This window comes from Vipera ursinii (assembly GCF_947247035.1).
Source record: "Vipera ursinii genome assembly, chromosome: 1".
Taxonomy (NCBI): Eukaryota; Metazoa; Chordata; class Lepidosauria; order Squamata; family Viperidae; genus Vipera; species Vipera ursinii.
Window position 1 is genome coordinate 277,378,364 of NC_139512.1, and position 22,470 is coordinate 277,400,833.

Genomic DNA, 22,470 nt, shown 5'->3' on the forward strand with positions numbered 1-22,470 from the left:
TCAAAAAAACAAAACAAAAACAGTCTTTCTTGCTTATTATGAAAAACTCCAGAATATAACCTTAAGTTCAATGGATAACATCTGTGATTTTCTTACAACATTTAATATCTAAGAAAATTATTTTTATCTTGAAAATTCATAACACAAAATATTAGTTAGCTTTTGAAGACATCAAAGTCTTGCTTTGTGAAAAACAGTTTTCATAAGCCTCACTTTTGTAAATAAATACTTACCCGGTAAATGTAAATACATAAAATGTTGAATGAAGTATTTAATAGGGTGCATTTTTTTAAAAAAAATTATATACTGTGAAATATGACTGAATATTGGGTAAAACATGCACCAAAATGCAATAACATTCATGCATTGTGAAAATAACTTCAGGTTTTTTATTTTAAAACTAAAACTTGGCTTTAAGGAAACAACCTTCAAAATTGTCTCTGTAACACTGATGAGTGGCTAGTGTAAATGGCAATACAGAAAGGAACAAAATGCACTCAACTTACATTTTACAAAGATAAAAAATGTTTTTTTTAGAATTTGCCTGTTTTGATATTTTATAGTTTGGACTTTGGCAAAGGAGGATGTTTCCTAATCCCTAGAAAAGATGCATCCAATATTGCTGATTTATTGGTTGTGTTTACTATTAAAAACACAACTAAGAAGAATGTTAGATTTCTTCATCAAGTAAGTGCATGTTAAAGCTTGAGTATGTGTTCCTTGACATTTTTTCAGATTTCTGAAAGAATGTTGGCAAGAACCAGTGGAAAATTGAACTTGCACAGTAGAGATGGAGTGGAAAACCTTTCTATAAACATGAATCTTTCTTAGGTGGGCAAAAAAATGTCTTCCTGTAACACAAAAGTGGAAGAATATTTTGTAGTGTTGAAGGAAAAGTCTTCATCAAGGTTCAGTCCAAGCCGGGAATAAACAACATGGTGACTGCTTTAGAAAGAAGGCTGCAGTTTATTGAAGAGGAGAGCCAGACAGAAATATGGCTCTGGAAGAAAAGAGAGAGAGCACATGTAGGGAGTGGGTTTTTATACCCTTTGGAGCCTTTTGTTTGGAGTTGTTCCTGTGGCATGAACTTTGACCTGAGTCTGAATGTGCCTTTCTGGTATTCTGATGGTGGTGGGTTAATCTTATTATATCCCAAAGATCAATCCTGCTTCTCCAGGGCTGTGGCTGACGTCTCTTAGATTTTTGGTGTGAGGGATTGTTGATTCTAGGGATCTTTCTTCCTAATCCCAGTTTCCTGACTCCAGTCTTTCTGAAAAGATGATCACATCTGCAATTCTGCAGACTTGGTTTCTGTTTGGGACTGAGAGACTGGGGGGCGGGGTTGGTTTCTCCTTTTAAAATCCTTTAGGGAAATGTATTCTGCCTTTTAAATATTTCCAAAAATATTTTTTTCTCGGTGTGGCTGACTTCCCACAGTAGTCAGGTCTCATCATCATAACCCAACATGGTCAAGAGGCTTCTGTAAAATCTGCAATGGAGCATCCTTGATGGATAAAAGGCTCTGATATTAGTTTGTCCTTTTGAGTTCCGGAGTTAGACTTTTGACCATTAATTTGGGGGTCCTCAACCTTGGCAACTTTAAGGCTTGTGGACTTCAACTCCCAGAATTCCTCAGCTAGCTTTGCTGGCTGAGGAATTCTAGGAGTTGATGTCCCCAAGTTTTCAAGTTGCCAAGGTTGAGGACCTCTGCATTAATTGTTTTGGGTAAAGTCTTAAGGAACAATGTTAATTTTCTTGTAAAAGGACTTGAAGGAGAACACCTTATAATTAACTTTGCTTGACACACTGGAATGTGTGTTACTTAACACACAGTATTATGCTTCTTTCCCTCACAACAGCAACCTTGTGTGGTGAGTTGTGCTCAGTAGAAAACTTAAAGTGCGAATATATATCTCATTCGAATGAAAAGCTATCAGACACAGAAATGTGTAAAACTTTTCAATAAAAAAAAAGAAATGTGTAAAAGTGTGGATGCATTCTTTGATCATCTTTATTTCATTGTATCCAGCTTTTTATTTCTTTTTCCCTATTTCACTGAAAAATGAAAAATAAATCTAAATTTATATTTTAGTAGTTCATCTTACAATGGTGATCCCATTTCAAAATGTTGCAGGGAATAAGTCATAATATAGGTTTGGATGAAGAGGATTAGAGTTAAGCTCAGATCTTACAAAACCAAGCGGCAATGGGTTCTTCCAGATCCAGGGACTTTTCTGACTCTAGTTCTAAATGGGGTTGCACTTCTCCAAATAACACTAATATGTCATATGAGGATCTTCCAGATCTTCCAGAACTAATATGTCATATGAGGATCTTCTTTCTGAAAGAGCAAATGACAGCTGTAGCCAGAAATGGTTTCTCATAGATGTGTCACATGCATCAAATGTTCTTCTTTAAAAAAGCCTCAAAGAGCTGACTCTTTCCCCAGGCTGTGGGTTAGGATGGGATGTAAAGCAATTTTGTGAGCATTTTTAGGATGGCTTCTAAATGCCTTTGACACCCATAATCATTGAGAGGTTGGATGGCTTTAGAAATCTTTCTTTCTTTCTTTCTTTCTTTCTTTCTTTCTTTCTTTCTTTCTTTCTTTCTTTCTTTCTTTCTTTCTTTCTTTCTTCTCTCTCTCTCTCTCTCTCTCTCTCTCTCTCTCTCTCTCTCTCTCTCTCTCTCTCTCTCTCACACACACACACACACACACACACACACACACATCATCTGGGATATAGAATCAGCATATATAGTATTCAGCCATGGTGGTGTGTTCTCAGTCAGTGTCCATTTACCAGCCTAGACCAGACTTGATACAGAGACGCAAGCTTTTTGAGCTTCTATTCAAAATCCATGTGCAAAATAAATGGATGGATTATAGAATGTACAAAACGAATTACAAGACATACTAAACTTGACCTACCAAGGAGAAGTTTCATCTAGCTTCAAATATGTGTTGGACATCTGGAATTTTTCAGCTACTGTTAGTATTATGTCACAAATATATGCTTAAAGTTCTGGAATCAATAAAAACTTATGAACCAGAAGGAGTTATCGGCACTTAAAAGATATGAGAGCCAGTTGCATGTATGGATTAAGGCACCAGGCTAGAAATCAGAGGCCATGAGTTTTATTTCCAATTTAGATTACTCTCTCTCAGCTCTAGGAAGATGACATGAGCAAGTCTCCCCTATAAAATCTCAGAAGCTTAGCCAGGCAGTTGCCAGAATTGAAGTCTGACTTGAAGAGGGGGAAAAAGATAGAAAGCAAGAAATGAACTGAAAGATCTATTATACCAAACAAAATATTTCTCTGTCAGCTTTGGGCCTAGCAACTAGTAACAGGGAAGAAATTTCTTTCACCCATTTTTTTACCCTAATTTGAATTACTGTGACAAATGGAATATAGTTATTCTTTGAATCATAAACTGATCCAAATATGTATGGCTTTCCTTACTGTTTTGGAGTCAGCAACAGGCTCAAAAATACCATGCAAAAACCATGTATATTAAGAAACATTGAATGCAAAGTAATATACAATAAATATTGCCAACAAAGCATGTGTTATTAGAGGTGAAATTTTGTGCTGTTTAAAATTGCAGGCAGGTGTGGAAATTGGATGTCACTGATTTATGAGTGAATTCATACTTGATTGACACGAGTTAGTGGTTACCTACTAAGAAGGCCACAGTCCCCTCCATTGCAAGGCCCTGTCATTTCTATTATTATTACTACAGTTGATCACACAGTCAACGAGACGTTTTAACTGGATTTGGCATTTTTGTCCATCTATTGAGTCCTCCTCAAGGATCCGGGATAGGCAGATGTTGCTTAATAATATTAAATGTATTGTCACAGGTTGTAAGCTGTTCCAAGTAAAGCTGCCTGTTGAGAGTGATTGATGGTGATTTTGTCAGTGCCTATGGTATTCAGGTGTTGCTCCAGAAGTTTTGGAATTGCATCCAAGGTGCCTGTTACTATTAGTACTAGCTTTGCTTATTTTGCCACAGTCATTCTATTTCTATTTGCAGTTGTTTATATTTTATGATCCACCCCCCAGTTCTTTCTCTTCTCTTCTGCTGTCTCCAGGTATTGCAATGTCCACGTTCCAGAATTTCTTTTGTCTTTCTTATCAATAATTGTTAAGTGTGAGGTGTTGTGTAGCAGATGCTGCTCTGTTAAGTGTGAGGTGTTGTGTAGCAGATGCTTCTCTGTTTGAATTCTAAAGGCTCAAAGCATTTAGCTTCTTCGTTTTCTCTTACTTCATCTATTTTGTGGTCTCCCAGTTCTTGCTTGCAGGCAAATGGTATTTCTTGCAAATATTCCAATATACCATTCTTGCTACTTTGTCATGCTGTTGTTCGTAGTCGGTTTGTGTGATCTTAAAGTAGCTAACTAGGTTCTTCGGCTTCTTTGCAGAGGCGACATTTGCTGTCTGTTACTGTCTTCTCAATCCTGGCTTTCTGTGCATTTGTTCTTAAGATTTAATCTTGTGCAGCCAAAATTAGCTCCTCTGTCTCTTTCATCAGCTACCCTGCTCTTAGCTCTTGCCAGGTTATCTGCTTTGCCTGCTAGCTTTTGGCTGTGTAACTGGCCATGCAATACTTCGTTTTACCACGTCTCTTCTATTTGGTCTTCCTTATAGGCCAGTTTGGTCTCTTTGGTATTGAGTAAACCTTCATTACTAATTCATCTTCATACTTTATACAACAAGAGAGCAAAATAGAATCTAGACCTGTGTTGAAAGGTGGGACGATCAGAACGAACATAGAATGGTCTTCTTATTATCTAAGACAGACATGTCAAACACAAGGCCCGGGGGCCGGATCCGGCCCGCGAAGTGGTTTCATGCGGCCCGCGAAGCCATCCTGGAAACAGAGGGAATGGCCCCCACTGCCTTGGCCCTGGCCCAGAGACCCTCCTTCTGCCAGAGACCCTCAGATCTGCCCCACTCCTGCCCAGGCCCCCATAGGCACCCTTGATGCGAACGATGTAGAGCTGGCCACGCCCACCCAGTAGGCCATACGCACTCTAGCCATGCCCACCCAGTAGGCCATGCCCACCCAGTAGGCCACGCCCACCCTGGCCACACCCACCCGGCCCCCTGAGGGCAACCGCAATGCTGATGCGGCCCTCAATGAAATTGAGTTTGACACCCCTGATCTAAGATCACCTTCACTGCTACACCCAACTGGTTCTGGGTTCCTTTATGGCAAAAGGGACTGATTCCATGGAGAGAGGTTTTTCTGCGGACCAGAGGGGGCATGGTTTTGAGTGCTGCCTGCATCCTGTGGATGGGGCTTTGGTTGTTTGCTGGCATGCCGCGGCCCAGTTCTGGTCCACAGACTGGGGGTTGGGGACCCCTGCTCTATGGCACTTTATCTTTTCCTCACATAGTTCTCAGTGCTAGAACATCTGAGATGCACGAAGGATCTGCTTCAGAGCTCTGCATGAAATACACAGCAGGATGAGAAGATATAATTCCATAAAGAAGGCCCACCAGCATAGGAGCAGCATGTTCCTTCTGGCTGTGGGGCTAAAATCAGAAAAGGATCTCATTCTCAGGGAATGCCTGGTGATATACATATCTTTGTATTATATGTCATGATTAGCAGGAATCATGTGAGTATGAATGTTGGACTTTTTAACGGCTCTCGTGATATCTTCTCCAGATGTGTGACACCTTTACTGCATGAAGGTTTCCATAAAAGGGTTTCCTACCCCCCAGCATTTGGTTTTAGCAATCAATTCCAAAATGAAAGTTTCTTCAAGGGGAGACATAAAAATTATAAATCTGTGCTTTTTTTTAGTCTACAAGATTAGCCTGCTTTTTAAAACAGATTATCTCATCTATTTTTGTGGAATTATTCTGTGTGGGCCTATTTCATCAGTACTTACTATATTTATGCATCTGCATTAATAGTGTAAGATATCCTTCGTCCTTTCTGATCTTCCCATCTTTCACCGCAAATCTTCATTCGGTTTTGTTTTCTTGTCACATAAAATATTTCTACTTTTGAAAACATAGTGGTCTCTCTGAATCAACAACCATTGGAAGGTGGTTAGGTTGGCTTTTTAATTTGCTAGCCTAAAGTTTTTTTTCTGAGTACTGGGAAAACTGGGAGATCTAAGAATCCATTGGATGAAATCCTTGAGCTGGCAGACCTTTCAATATAGCTGTGGTATGGCTATTGAGTGATTTAGATTTTTAAGAAATAAGGTATAATTGCTCATTTAAAAAAAAAAACTTTTGGAGAAACAGATGTAGAAGTGTGGTTTATAAATAAAAGCTGGAATAAATCCCTTTTCTGTATAAAATAGAGATATTTTTGACCCAGAATACCCTCAATACATTAACAATTTATAGTACCACCCTGCAATTACTGTGGCAATGTAAACTGTGTCTGCATTAGGCATATATATCCAAATTAGTGGATAGATGGTACTAGAAATCTATAATGTAGATAGTCTCAGGTTCTTCAGAGATCCAGTGATATGTCTGTTAAGTGACTTAAATTTCTCAGGGTTGATCCATTTCTTTTATCCTAAGATTCTTCTTCTATTGGCACATGTTTACTTAAGGGTACACGACACCGCATACAATGGGATTAGCGCTATGTAAAAAATCCGTAGCATTTCAGTTCTAAGTCATTCTCTTTTCCTTAGCTTCGAACCTATGCTTTTGTTAATTTTGTCGTGATTTGCTCTGAGGTTGGTACAGGGCAGAGAAAACATTGAATGTTGACTAAAGAGATCCAGGTTCATATCCTTGTTCAGTCAGGAAGGCTGACCTAGCCCAACTCATTTTATAGACCTCCAAACTTTGGTGCATAACAAGACCTTTCTAAGCTTTCTTTGCTCTTATTTTATATTTCATGGCCTAGTATAATTTTGTGATATATATATATAGTGAATTGGTAATGAAATTCAGTTTGCTGGCTGAAGTGGAACAGAAATGGTACACTGCCCCATTACTGGGTTCAACATTTTTCAAAGATCTTTCTGGACATTCATACTCAGTTCCTCCTTTCATTTTTCTCTCATGGTGTAGTCTAAAATCAGGTTGGTTCAGCAAGATACATTCTCAAAGATTTGTTCATAGCTCCGCAGGATTATTTGGGATGCTACACATCCTCTTCATGATCTGTTTTCCTTGTTACCTTCTGGGAAGAGGCTTTGTGGTATCTGAAGCAGAATTTCTAGATTCGGTCATCTCTGCAGCAGTAATGAAGCTTATTCTTCAGAAGCAGTTTCTGGACAAACAAGGTAGAAGCTGCAGAGATTTGATAGTTCTGTAAACGGAGAGTTGGTACAACAATCCGCCACCTGAACTTTCAAAAGAGAAGAATCCTAGTGGTGCAGCCTATGGAAAGTGTGGTAAGCAGTTCAGGACCCAATGATATTTCATATTCACAGTATAAAGGCAAACTGCTCAGAGTTTCTCATGCCCTATTTTACTCCCTAATGGACTACTGCAACATGCTCTGTGTGGAGCTGCCCTTGAATGCTGAAGCTTCAACTGATGCAAAATGTAGCAGTGCAGGCAGTTTTGTGCAGCCCTAGAATGGCACATGTTTCACTTCTGTTCCTTGAGTGGTGGTTGCTTCTTGTTCCAATTCAGGGTGCTGTTTTTGACCTGTAAAACCATAGATGGATTGGAACCAGTGTATTTGAAGGACTACCTTTCCCTAATCACATCTGTTGATCCCATCAGGTCAGATAGGAAGGACAGGTTACAGTTCTTGTCTGGAAAGAAGTTCCATCTTACCCAGGAGCGGAGCCTTTTCTGCTGTGGCACCTGCACCTTGGAACATTATTCCCCCTCTCCCGAGGTGAGGCGGCCCTGATTCTAGCCCTAATTCTATTGACCTTCTAGAAAATTCTTAAAATGTGGCTTTTGCAGATGATCTGGGAATCCCTTGGAAAAAGGGAGCCTATTTGATAGTTACATTATGAGTCTTTCAAACACTCCTCACCCACCCCCACCCCCGTGGTCTTACTGATATTTAATTGTTTTTACTGGCTATATGCCTTCATTATTTTGTTTTCTAGATGTCTCCCAGAGTCACATTCATGACATGGACAGCTATATACATTTGATAGATAAATAAACTTGTGTCCTTTATAAATTTGGCCAATATGGCAAAAAAACAACCACCATTATATTAAAAAACCCCAATCATACTGGCATTAATTAGTACCCCAATTCTATTGAAGAGAGAGGCAATACTTAGGGTACAGTGCAGAACAGGTGACCTTCTACCCTACTTCTCACCTTAACATCTGTACTTTGAGGCAGCTGTTTTAGTAATGATAGGGTTGACTTTTTGTTATATGATGTTGATGAGATAGATATCATCTGTGAATGTCTAGAGCTAATCCTCAGTAAGAAAGGATAATTCTGTTGATGTTGGTTTCCCTAATTTCTTAACTTACTGACTTCCTGTCTAGTTTGCAAATTTGGCAGAAAAACCTTGCATCATTATTGATATTGATGCTCTGATATACGTACCAATTCTATTGCTGGAAGTTCACATTTTTATATTTGTTCTAATGTGGGTATTTTTGTTACACATTTTTTCCATATGAAAATACGTTGTTTTTCCAATTTTTGGACTTTGAAGAAGCAGGATAGAAAGAGTATTGGCATTTTTTGAAGTTTGGTATTGAAGAAGACTCCTGAGAATATCATAGATAGCCAAGAAAAATAAACAAATGGATCATTGAAATAGTCAACTCAGAGTTTGCACTCAAGGCACAAATGACCAGGCTGAAATTATTCTACTTTGGACGCATTATGCCTAGTTCTCTACAGCAGTCTGTAGTGCTGGAAAAAGTGGAAGAGAAGAAGAAGATGGACTTTGTTACAATGGTGATGGCTGCACCATTGGAAGACCTAAAGGACCTAGCTAGGGACATATTATCATGGAGAAAATCTGTGTTGCTAAGAGGCAACACCAAATTGTTGGCAGAGCACTGTGTTTTTTGAGGTATGCTTTCTCTGAATGCATGTTTTAAATTTTCAAACATTTTGGAAAGTTCTGACTGTAGATTTCAGCTTATATGTGCATTCCAAATTGTTCTACATATTTAGAGAATATTTTCCTAAAGATTCTGCTCAGCCAAAGTTTTCTTCCGTCTTTACTTCTGGAAACTTCTAATTTCATTTCCTATGATTTGTTGCTCTTTCCTCTTTCTCATGAAGTGACTGAGTCAAAGGCTTAGACCCAGGAGAAGATGCAGGTCAGAGAGAGAGAGACAGAATTTACCACAATCAAAATAGAACGGGAAGGGACCTTTGAGGTCTTCTAGTCCAACACTCTGCTCAAGCAGGAGACCCTACACCATTTCAGACAAGTGTCTGTTCAATCTGTTCTGAAAAACCTCCAATGATAAAGAACCCACAATCTCTGCGGCAAGCAGTTCCAGTGTTTAATTGTTCTCACTGTTAGGAAGTTTCTCTTTAAACCCAGGTTGCTTCTTTCCTTGATTGGTTTCCATCCATTGTTTCCTGTCCTGCCTTGTGGTGCTTTGGGAAATAAGTTGACCCCCTCTTCCTTGTGCCAATCTCTCAAACACTGGAACACTGCTATCATGTCAACCCTGGTCTTTCTTTTCTCTTGACAGGCCATACCCAATTCCAGCAACTGTTCTTCATATGTTTTTGTCTCCAGGCCTTTAATCATCTTAGTTGCTCTTCTTTGCACTTTTTCCAAAGTCTCAACATTTTTTTTTTGTAATGTGGTAACCGAAAACTGTATGTAGTATTCCAGGTATGGCCTTACTAAGGCTACAGTTGCAAGAAAAAGTATGTGAACCCTTTGGGATTACGTGGAGTTTTGCATGAATTGGCCATAAAATGCGCTCTAAACGTCATCTAAGTCAACAATAGAAAAACACAGTCTGCTTAATATAATACTACACAAACATTAGCTGTTGTCATGTTTTAATTGAACATAAGATGGAAACATTCACAGTGCAGGGTGGAAAAAGTATGTGAACCTTTGGACTTAGTAACTGGTTGACCCTCCTTTGGCAGCAATAACCTCAACCAAACATTTCCTGTAGTTGCAGATCAGACCTGCACAACGATCTGGAGTAATTTTGGACCACTCCTCTTCACAAAACTGTTTCAGTGTAGCAATATTCTTGGGATGTCTGGTGTGAATCGTTCTCTTAAGGTCATGCCATAGCATTTCAATCGGGTTGAGGTCAGGACTCTGACTGGGCCACTCCAGAAGGCATATTCTGTTCTGTTGAAGCCATTGTTTTGTTGAATTACTTGTATGCTTTGGGTCATTGTCCTGTTGCATCACCCATCCTCTGTGGAGCTTCAGTTGGCGGACAGATGGTCGTACATTTTCCTGCAAAATGTCCTGATAAACTCTGGAATTCATTTTCCTATCAATGACAACAATCCGTCCAGGCCCTGAGGCAGCAAAGCAGCCCCAAACCATGATGCTCCCTCCGCCATGTTTTACAGTGGGGATGAGGTTTTGATGTTGGTGTGCTGTGCCTTTTTTTCTCCACACATAGTGTTGTGTGTTTTTCCCAAACAACTCAATTTTGGTTTCATCTGTCCACAGTATATTTTGCCAGTAGTGCTGTGGAACATCCAGGTGCTCTTTTGCAAACTTCAAACGTGTTGCAATATTTTTTTTGGACAGCAATGGCTTCCTCCGTGGTGTCCTCCCATGTACTCCATTCTTTTTTAATGTTTTCCTTATTGTAGATGTGTCAACAAAAATGTTAGCATGTGCCAGAGATTTCTGTAGGTCTTTAGCTGACACTCTAGGATTCTTTACCTCATTAAGCATTATGCGCTGTGCTCTTGCAGTCATTTTTACAGGATGACCACACCTAGGGAGAGTAGCAACAGTGCTAAACTTTCTCACATGAACATCAAGGCTTTTGGAGATACTTTTGTAACCCTTTCCAGCTTCATGCAAGTCAACAATTCTTGATCGTAGGTCTTCTGAGAGCTCTTTTCTGCAAGGCATGGTTCACATCAGACAGTGCTTCTTGAGACCAGTAAACCCAAAATAAGTTTGTGTTTTTAAAGGGCAGGACAGCTGTCAGCAACACATCCAGTATCATCACACTGATTGGGGTCAAGGTTGGCTCACTCCTGGCTCCAATTAGCTCTTGGAGAAGTCATTAGGCTAGGGGTTCACATACTTTTTCCACCCTGCACTGTGAATGTTTCCATCTTATGTTCAATTCAAACATGACAACAGCTAATGTTTGTGTAGTATTATTTTAAGCAGACTGTGTTTTTCTATTGTTGTGACTTACATGACGTTTAGAGCGCATTTTATGGCCAATTCATGCAAAACTCCACGTAATCCCAAAGGGTTCACATACTTTTTCTTGCAACTGTATATAAAGCAGTAATAATGCTTCACATGATTTTGCTTCCATGCCTCTGTTTATACAGCCAAGGATTTGTACAGTATTTGCTTTTTTGGCTGCTGCTGCACACTGCTGGCTCATATTTAAGAGATCATCCACTAGGACTCCAAGATCCCTCTCACAGTTACTGTTTTCAAGCCAGATTTCACTTTATTTGTACTCGCACCTTTGGTTTTTCCTGCCTACGTGTAAAACCTTGCTTTTCTCTACATTAAATGTTATGGATAGGGCCCATGGTTCAAGTCTGTCAAGATCTTTTTGGATCCTGAGCTTGCCTTCTGGGGTGTTGGCTATTCCTGCCAGCTTAGTGTCATCTGCAAATTTGATGAGTTCCCCTTCTATTCCCTCATCTAAGTCATTTATGAAGATATGGAAGAGTACTGGGCCTCAGACAAAACCTTGTGGTACCCCACTACTTACGTCATGTAGCTGTAGTGCCATGTCTTCTCCCATCTATCAAGCAGCTTATTCCATGGTTCATTGGAGTGGGTAGAAATAGGTGCTGCCATGTCTTGGAAACCAGACTGGCAGGCAAATGCAGTGGGCAGTAAATCTACAGGGAAGAATTCATATTAAGACCTCCATAGAATATTTCATATTGCTTTCCCTTTTTAAAAGCCTGCAAAGAGAACTAGGATAGAGAAGCAAATCCTTGTCTATAGCCAGATTTATTTTAAATGGATATACTTTCCATATGGCTTTTTGGCTGCTTTAGGTTTTCTCATGCCCTCTATCCCACGAAGAATCTTTATACCAATTCCAGTTGGAAAAGGGTATCTATAACTGGTGCAGAAGAAGCTGATTGATTGCAGACTTCCTTCCTGCTAAACCAGACCAGCAGAAGTTCAATTAAATTATGTGGCCAGTAGCAATGTGTTCAGTCTTTGTCAAGGATCAGCAATAAGTCTGATTTATTGCAAAGTGAAAATCAAGGAGTTATGGCAGGATATGAAAGCCAAGCCCATAGAATCTTCAGATATGGCTATTGAATAGAAGGTTGACATCATAGGGTTGCCAGCAAAATTGCTCTTTAAGAGGATTCACAGCTACTGCTATATCCAGGTGAGATATATATTACCAGCCATAACACCTTTAATTTCAGTTTCACTGGCAGGTAAGCAGGTTTATTACAACATCCTTGTCAGTTTTTGGAGGAATATCAAATGGACTGATTTTTAACAGTCTGTCTATGGAACTCTAATTTTCAAACTATGCATCAGATGAAAATCTTACTGACATTTTTCTTGCACACAGAAAAATCATAATAACTTTTATGACTGATCTGCTTGCCAACCGCATGAAGAGATGGTTGATCCACTTGCCAGGAATTTTAAAAAGTTTAAGCTGCTTAATATACACACGTTATTATATGGATCCGCATTAGTTGTACCCCCTTGTGAGCTTCAGAATATTTGCTGGTGTGCTAAGGACGGAGGGTGCAGATACATTTTTTTAGGCTTAAGGAGCATTTTTTTGCTATATTTTCCAGGAAAAATAGAGCTTGTCCACATGGAGCATTTATACCAATGCTACTATCATCTCTCTGCTGTTTTTCCCCATGCTGTCCTCCTTGGCAGCTGAGTTCAGCCCTGCCCACCCCCAGCTTTGTTCTGGAAGTCCTGATACACAACATATGCACTGCGGTTTCATCAAAGGAGTCCTTTCGAGCAGTGGCCCCCAACCTTTTGGGCACCAGGAACAGGTTCAGTGGAGAGAGGTTTTTCCACAGACCGGAGGGTGTGTGTGTGTAGTTTTGCATGCTTCCTGCATCCTGTGGATGGGGCTTTGCTTGTTTGCATGGACCAGTTGCTGGCATGCCATGGACCAGTGCCAGACCTAGGGACCCTTGCTTTAGAGATTTGGTACTCCAGATCCTGTGCAAACTGTTTAAGGGATCAGAACAACCTGCACAATCCCACTCCTCCTTTTGCATATAGCTTAATAGCAGAGAGGAATAAAGATCATAATGAATATCTTAAGAATTGCTTCATGCTATCCAGAGGTTCAGGTCTGAAAGTAGGGATTTAAAATTGGCTTGATGGCTTCTGATTAAAGGCAACTCCCCAGTTACTGTAAACAAAGGTGAAGCTGGGAAGCTGTGGAAGGCGTGAGTATTTTTGGTGGGAGAAGGAAGAATCTGAATAACAGAAAGCAAACGAGATCTTGTACTGATGCCTAATTGGACAAATATGCTGAAGGAAATGGAAGCATGGCATAGGTTCTAAGACAGAGTTTTCCAATCTTGGCAACTTGCTGGCTAGGGAATCTTGGGAGTTGAAGACCAACATGTCTTAAAGCTGCCGTGGCTGTGAAATCCTCTTCTAAAAGAAAAGCAGCTTGATTAAGTCTGGGGCCTTTTAGGGCAAATGCAAAGATGCCATTGTATACATGTAACTGCTTTCCCACTTCCCACATAAGGACAGATTGATGGCATAATCATGATCCAAGCATCCTTGTACCATTTTGATTGTAGCGTAGTTCCAGATCATTGTAGAAAAATGAGAATAGTTTCTCCTAACTTACCAAACAGTAGTTCAAAGGATAATTGCCATGTATCTTCTTATATAGATAAGTGGTCCTTCTTTGGCCTTATTTCATGAGCAATAATTTCTAAGGCATTATTTGATCTGCTTGATGAGAGTTTGAGATCAATCCTATGTCAGATGATTGCATACACTTTTCATGAGTCGTGAAATTCATTTTCACTCAGTACTATTGGGTCCATTGAACTGTTCAGTACAACCGAAGAACACATTTCTCTGTGTTGCATTCAGTGATTTGTTCATTAAATTGGAATGTAGATTGCTAGCCTTGGTAAGTGCTATTCATTTTATTCAGTACTGTTTTTTTAGTGTATGGTTTTATGGTGGAATTGGATGTATTTCTTCTAAATCAAGAGTGGGCAACTATGGTCCCTTTACGACCTGTGGACTTCAACACCCGGAATTCCTCAGGGCCATAGTTGCCCTTTCTGTTCTACATAAATATGTGCATTTTTGTTTGTTTTTGCCTGAATTTAAGCCACCCACCATCAGTGTTTGGGATTGCCTATAAATAGCCTTTAGTTGAATAGCCTTTTCAGTTATCTACCAATATGTTTGTGTGCTCTTTTCTATTCTGTGGCTACACTACATATGACTTGCAATTTTCCTACCACTTAATTTACCATCATTGGTTTCCACATCCACATGTTTGAGCCCTTTCAACTTCAGCTCCACTATTGCAATACCTTAATGGCTTGGATCTTGAATTCATTATATTGCCTCTTATTTCATCTCCATTGTACGTGCTAGTGTTTGTGTCTATCTACTTGCGGTTAGAAGATTACATGTCAAATCTTCTCATTAACAACCTGGGCTGGTGATTTTTCCTCCCTCAACTCATGTGGTTTGTTTCTGTAGCTCATCCAGTTTAAATGCATGCCTTAACTCTTGATTGCTATTTTTTTTGGCCTTTTCTCATTGTGGTTTTTCATAATCTGTACAATATTTCAACTAACAGTTTTATTAAGGGAAGTAATGGTATGTGGATATATGCTCGGCAAATACTGAAAATGCAGCTAATGTATCTTGGGAGCTGTTGTAGATTACAAACTCACCATACTGTACAAACTGTGTCTACTTGGTTTGCCTTTAGCTGCATTATACAATGTTCCTCAATGAACAAATAGGTGTTTTGTTGCTGTGTAAGCACATCAGCTCACTCTTACGTACTTTTGTAGCATATCAGAAATGTATTTGGTACTTTGATTTTTATGTTGTGCCAAACACATATTGGTGCATCTGGATACCATTGGTTCCATCTGAGCATGCATGCTTATTTCATAGAATAAGCATGCTGGAATGTCCCACATCAATCTTCATTTATATATCTAAAATAACAATTTATTCTTCTTGGAGGAAAAGTTACTCCTTTTCTACTGTTAATTCTTTGATATCTCAGAAATCTTTAATTTCCTATTGTTCTGAAAACCTGACTTGGAGCCAGCTGATTTTTATCATCTTAGCTGAGCTTTAGCTTGGCTTATTTCCACCAGTTTCTTTTCAATGATTTGGACATTTGGAAGTAACTGCTATTCTAGACTTATTCTAGTCTTCTTTTCTACTTAAGGTAGCCAAATGTAACTGGACAGCTACAAAAACAAGCCTCTTGTCATGTAACAAATCAAAGGCAAATTCATACTGTACTTTTAAAGACTCCCTTGAACTGATCTTGTCTTCGAGGCGAGAAGGGCCATGTTCATATAGTTTTCTTGGCACAATACAAAAGTGGTTTGCATTGTCTTCCACTCTGGTCATTATTCCAGTTGTCTACAACAAATCCAACATTGACTAACAACCTTCTAATTTAGCTTATATCTTGGGATTTGCTAATGTTATTCAGGAAACTAAATGGAAAATTAGCAGCAGAAGATTATGAGCAGAACCACTACCGCTACCTCCTCCTCCTCCTCTGATGAGATCTAACAAGATTGGCTAACAGTGCCACCTCTGTGACTACACATTTGAAATGGGTCAAGTGTACATTGTGGAATGGTATCCTAGGCAGTAACGATTGGCATTGGGTCCCTTGCTAGCAGGAAAGACATGTAGGTTGAATGAAGTTGAATGCTGGGTAGCTGCTGTGAAATGCAAACACCAATAAAGCACCTCCCAGATCAGTTATCCATATAGTACTTCTTATCAATATATTTCATCAGAGTAAAGTCAGAGGAAGAGGGACGCGGTGGCTCAGTGGGTTAGGACGCTGAGCTTGTCGATCAGATGGTCGGCAGTTTGGCGGGTCGAATCCCAAGTGCCGCGTAACAGAGTGAGCGCCTGTTACTCGTCCCAGCTTCTGCCAACCTAGCAGTTCAAAAGCACGTAAAAATGCAAGTAGAAAAATAGGGAACACTACGGTGGGAAGGTAACAGCGTTCCGTGCGCCTTTGGCGTCTAGTCATGCCGGCCACATGACCACGGAGACGTCCTTGGACAAGCGTTGGCTCTTCGGCTTTGAAACGGAGATGAGCACCAGCCCCTAGAGTCGGAAACGACTAGCACACATGTGCGGGGGAACCTTTACCTTTACCTAAAGTCAGAGGAAGTGAATAAAAAGTTAACGCATATATTCAAAAAATGTGCAACATTTTTGTAGTGTCACTATCACCTAAAAATCTGAATTTGAAAAAGGGAGGATGTGAGACTGAGGTTAGGAATTTGAAGGCTGGAAGATTCTTGTTGGCCAAAGAGATGTCTCATTTGGACCATCGAAAAAGATCTGTATGATATGTTATAAGAAAACTTTTTATGTTTGTATTTAGGGGAGAGATCCACAGGAACAGTTCTGATATGGTCAGCTTGAAATCCCAGGGGCTGAAATTACCTAAAACTATGTAAAGTAATTAGAAATTTGCAGATTTTTAAGATCTTTAATAAGAAATAATTCAAAGCAATAAGCACTGGAACTGGTTATGTCGTATTATATTTTCTTATTTTCATTAAAGAAGGTAAAGGTAAAGGTTCCCCCGCACATGTGTGCTAGTCATTTCCAACTCTAGGGGCCGGTGCTCATCTCCGTTTCAAAGCCGAAGAGCCAGTGATTGTCCGAGGACATCTCCTTGGTCATGTGGCCAGCATGACTAGATGCCAAAGGCGCATGGAACGCTGTTACCTTCCCACCATTAGTGGTCCCTATTTTTCTACTTGCATTTTTACGTGCTTTCAAACTGCTAGGTTGGCAGAAGCTGGGACGAGTAACAGGCGCTCACTCTGTTACGCGGCACTCGGGATTCGACCTGCCAAACTGCCGACCATCTGATCAACAAGCTCAGCGTCCTAACCCACTGAGCCACTGCATCCCTTATTTTCATTACAGCACTGTAAAAATGGGCAATTATGCAGTTAATGGTAGGTTTCATGTCTTCTGAGAGAAGATTCATGTGGAAATATTGGATCTTCCTGGGAATCTATTTATTAGGGGCAATTTAAATAGACCTAATATCCTTGTAAAATGTACGGTGTAATAATTTGTGCAAAATGGTTTGTCTTTTTTTGTTACCACACAGGTAGATGCGCTGGATTTAACGGAATTTTAGATACCTGCCTTGCTATGTGGGTTGTAAGCTAATTGTGCCTGACTTTAAAGAATGCAGTTCTCAGTCTGGGGAAAATAAGGTTCTGTAAATATTGTTCTCAAACACCCTGATCTATCCAATTTCTTCCATGTAGAGGCAGCTTATTAATTTGTTAACTCCTTATCTTGTATTCCTTGGGTGAGCAGTTGCTTAGCTTGGTCATTTCCTAGGGAGATTAGGAATGGTGTAGAAAACTCATATACAGTAATGCTAACTCCTGCTGCATAACCTGTTGCTTGGAGAAGGGAAGTTATCTGTGAAAATTAGAGATCGGTCCAGCTGGGGGAAAAATGGATTTGCAACCAGGAGCTTATTCCCATCTTCCAGGCCATTACCTGGATTTTGGACACTCCTCTCTCAGCTCTTAATTGGACATTTGAAGGTCCATTTGGTGTAGTGAGAACTCAAAAAATGTGTTTGCATTGATTCCAGCACATTTTTTTGCATAAATTCTTACTTCTGCGCTGCAGCTGATTTGGCTTCAGAGTTTGGTGCCACACACCTTCATCTGTGTAACAAATTTTTTTTAATAGCATTTGGGGTTCTTAGAGTTAACTGCACTATATGATGTGCATTCCAGGTGTCTTTGACACCCTGGATTATTTAAAAGCAGCAACCTGCTCTTATTTGTATCCTTCTGCTTTCCAGAATAGAATTTCTCTCTTTTCATTCAAGATCCCCATGTTAGCAGTTCCTTCTTCAATTAATGAATACTACAGTTTTGAAAAGTGGGTTCTTCAGTGTGGAAGCAGAAAGAATGCATCAGAGTAACTGTTTACTTGTGTCCTTGTGTGTTTTTTACATTTTTTTTTAAGAAAAGAAAGTGCCAAACAGACCTTTGAGAACACGCTTCCGTTCATCATCTGGCAGGTCGTCCATTCAGTGGAGACCATCCCAATCAGCAAACTCGAGCCCGCGGAGATATCCAGCCTATCTTCGTGGATATGGGGAGAGCAACAGAAAAATCAGTTTTAAATCTCTGCCAAAAGAAGAAAGAGCCCATTATGCTAAAAAAATAGGTAAGTGTGTATCTATGTGAAAGTTTTTGATCATCTGCTTATTGTTCTCACTGTTGTGTTGTTTTATGTGCTATGAAAAATCATTTGATCTCTTCTCCTTGGTAATGTGTTTGTTATTTCATTTGCCAGAATGAATTATTATATCATTTGTTATCAATCATAAAATTGATTACAGTAGTTCTAAACTGGAAAGAACGAAGTCAAGCCAAAGTTCACCCATGGCCACCAAGAAATAAAATAACAATTGTATGTTATAAAAAAGAGGAAATACGATGGGGCACTCAGAAAGGAAGGCATATACATTGCTAATGAAAGTCTTGATTAAAATTGCAGTGATTTCAAAAAGAGGGTGTTTTTTTTTTGCAACATTACAATTAAGTGGAACATTTGCAACCCAAGTTTATTTCACTTCTAACGTGCCTACATCAGAAATAAATTCTGGCATATATTGCTAGCTATTTATTAAATTAATTAATTAGTTGGGTGGGGTTGATGGCATTCATATCAGAACAATTTAAATAAATGAAGCTTCAGGTTGAGGCAATTTTTTTCCTCTTTTTTTTGGTTGTCAGTGTCTCACCCCCTTTTAAAAGTGCATCGCTTGGATTGCACACATATAAAAAAGGGGCAGATCTTAGATCTGGTCACAGCTGCCATTTTTATATTGTTTCACCCTTGCTATGGAGACCCTGTCCACCCATAGCTGACAACATTGGTACTAGTGCTTATTCTGACTGCAATGGTTGTTAAGAGCAGTTACAATTCTTTGAAATGTAGGCTTTCACTCTTAACAAGCCAAGCACTGTTGACTTTTAATCTTTGCAGTAATAAATGTATTAAAATAGTGTATGTGTTTCTTCTTGTTGTATGCAGCATCTGAATCTGTATATCTGGTTTCACCGCATTCAAGAAACTTTGAAGGGCGGACTCAACCAGTACATCAGGTTGTATTAACCAAGAGGAAAGTCCCAGGTCAGTTTTGAAATCAGTGTGCAAACCGGCAAGTCATATTATTGCATAATGACTTTTTTTTTTGCTAGAAAGTGAAATTTGGCTAGAAAATGAAAATTAACAAAGGGCTAGAATCAAGAACATGTGAAGTGTTAATACTACTTTACAATGCCTTGGTAAGACCACACTTGGACTACTGCATCCAGTTTTGGTTGCCTTGATATAAAATAGATGTTGAGACTCTAGAAAGAGTGCAGAGAAGAGCAACAAAGATGATTAGGGGACTGGAGGCTAAAACATATAGGGAACGGCTGCTGGAATTGGGTATGTCTAGCTTAATGAAGAGAAGGACCAGGGGTGACATGATAGCAGTGTTCTAATATCCAATATTCCAGGGTTGCCACAAAGAAGAGGCTCCAACTTATTCTCCAAACACCTGAAGGCAAGACAAGAAGCAATGGATGGAAACTAATCAAGGAGAGAACCAATCCGGAACTAAGGAGAAATTTCCTGACAGTTAGAACAATTAATCAGTGGAATGTCTTGCCTCCAGAAGTTGTGAATGCTCCAACACTGGAACTGGGCATTTGTCTGAAATGGTGTAGGGTTTCCTGCCAGAGCAGGGGGGTAGGACTAGATGACCTCCAAGGTCCCTTCCAACTCTGTTATTTTGTTATTCTAGTTAATACAAGGGAAGACAATCTAGTGCTTTCATATATTTTAGACCACAAATCCCACAATCTCTTAGCATCAGCATATACTGGTCAGGATGATGGGAACTGAAGTCAATGAAGGGAGCACTAGGCTGCCTATCCTCTATCTAGGGATTCCAGAGATCCACTGTAGAGATGGATAGACAGATTTGTGCTTTAGGCTACATTTAATTTTAAATTGTCTTGAAATTGTTACGAAGACATTTCGATTGTTATCTTCATTGGAAAGTATAAGAGTTGCAATTCAACACATCTGGTATGTAGTTTTGGAAAAAAAAAAAGCTCCCAGATAAATGCTAAGTATTTATTTTTCCTTGTCCAATTTGTGTTTGGGTGGAACCAAATATTGTGCATTGCAGGCTTGGAAATGGCCATTTGCACTGTAATAAAAAATAAATCATAGCATACCGTGTTGTTTCCTCTGAAGTTATTGCTTCAAAATATTTACAGTGAATCCAATAGCTGATAATGAGACAGTGTTTTATTCACTTACTAAAGTGGAATCTAGACTTGGTATTTTTTTCATAGAAATTTAGATGCCACAGATTCTTGAATCATTCCCGTTTTAATAGATATCATACTTTCTAACCTGGATGTCTTTTAGCATCTATTCAGATGTTTATAGGCCAGTTATAGCAACTCAAAACTAGAAGAAGTCGTTGTGTAGTACTAAGGAACATCTTTTCACCATCTTTAACAATAGCATTGAAATCAGACTATACTGGTAGTTGAGGCTCAAAATAAACTTTATATGATGTCTAAGAAGTATGACCACTTTCCAAATTTATGACCTTGAGATATGTTAAAATTACGACTCCCAGGAAATTCTGTGTGTTGCAGCCTCAGTGCATCTGGCAAGCACCCATTAGGACAGCTGCTCTACCTTAGTGGGAAGTGGTGGATACTATGGCTAAAGGATGGCTCTGTTCACTTTGAATGAGAAAGCAATCTTTTGTCTGCAGAAATTTTATAGCTTGTTTAAGCCTTCAAGGTCCTTTATAGACAGCCTTGATAATTAATCTGGGTGCTGTTCATTTATATTGACTATTTTTTTTACTGTATTTGCTTTTATCTCATATTGTTATATGGTAAATCATCCGGAGGCTTTTGTAGAATACTTGGCCGAATAAACAAATACATGTGTAAATAAATAAATGTTTTTCTTAAAATCAGCCAAGTGCTGCCACAGCAATTTTTGGTGGTTTTAGAAATCTGGGATGGAATTTGATGCTTTTCTACTTTTGAAAGTTAAGGAGGAGGGGAAAAGCCAATTCAAACTCTATTTCCCCCACACACACACACGCACACACATATTGGATTCTTAGCCAATGGTTAGAATGCTGACTCTTTGTCTAGAGGAATTTAGATCTAATCCTTACCCCCACTGACTATGTAAACTTTTCCCTTTTTAAAATCAACTTCCATATTCATGTCCCAAACAATGTTGTCTCATTTCAGAGGAAGATGGACTGGAAGAAACGAAAGACATTGCTGTTCGTGTTATGTCCTCTCATTCAGTACTGGTCACATGGACAGATCCCTTCAGTGAAAAGCAGAAAAGGCCAATCCCCTCTAGGTACTAAGCATCAGTGCTTTTTTTGTAAAAGAAAAAGGTGCCGGAACTCACACATGTCATACAACCTGCCTTGCCTACCCTACAAGGTTCCATCCAAAAAAGGTGCCGGAACTCCATTCTGAGTGTTCTATGAGAAAAAAAGCCCTGCTAAGCATTAAATGGGATTAAAATAATAATAATAATAATAATAATAATAATAATAATAATAATAATAATAATAATAATAATAATAAAAATTAATCTGGGCTCTTTACATAGGCTTGCCGCAGGTATGGCAATTCTAGCTTGTTGCTTGCAGCTTTGGAAATCTAGCACGGCTGGGCAATACTTCAAGGAACAACAAATCTGACTGATTTGCTTCCCCTTAACCACAGGGCCAATACAACTTTACAGTCCTAGTGCCATGTCCAATATAGGGTCAGTAATTGAGTGTCTAAACCAGGGCTAGGCAACCCTGGCTCTTTTATGACTCGTGGACTTCAACTCCCAGAATTCCTGAGCCAGCCATGCTGGCTCAGGAATTCTGGAAGTTGAAGTCCACGAGTCATAAAAGAGCCAAGGTTGCCTAGCCTGGTCTAAACTCTATTGTGAAGCTTTTGGCAGTTGTCTCAAATTAAAAGTATTTCTTCCATGCGGAAAGTTCTTGTGAAGCATTCTTTAACAGGATTTGTTGAAAGGGG

At 39.3% G+C, this 22,470-nt stretch overlaps 1 protein-coding gene across 1 annotated transcript in view; it reads left to right on the forward strand.

The window, feature by feature from the left end:
* Nucleotides 1-22,470, forward strand: part of FNDC1 (fibronectin type III domain containing 1) — a gene marked incomplete at its 5' end in the record, with an annotated part of 81,641 nt that overhangs the window by 11,659 nt on the left and 47,512 nt on the right. The window contains 3 exons of the mRNA XM_083373117.1: nucleotides 18,347-18,550; nucleotides 19,424-19,522; nucleotides 21,673-21,790. Of these exons, the coding sequence (XP_083229243.1) occupies nucleotides 18,347-18,550; nucleotides 19,424-19,522; nucleotides 21,673-21,790 (421 nt within the window). The remainder of the gene's footprint in view (nucleotides 1-18,346; nucleotides 18,551-19,423; nucleotides 19,523-21,672; nucleotides 21,791-22,470) is intronic.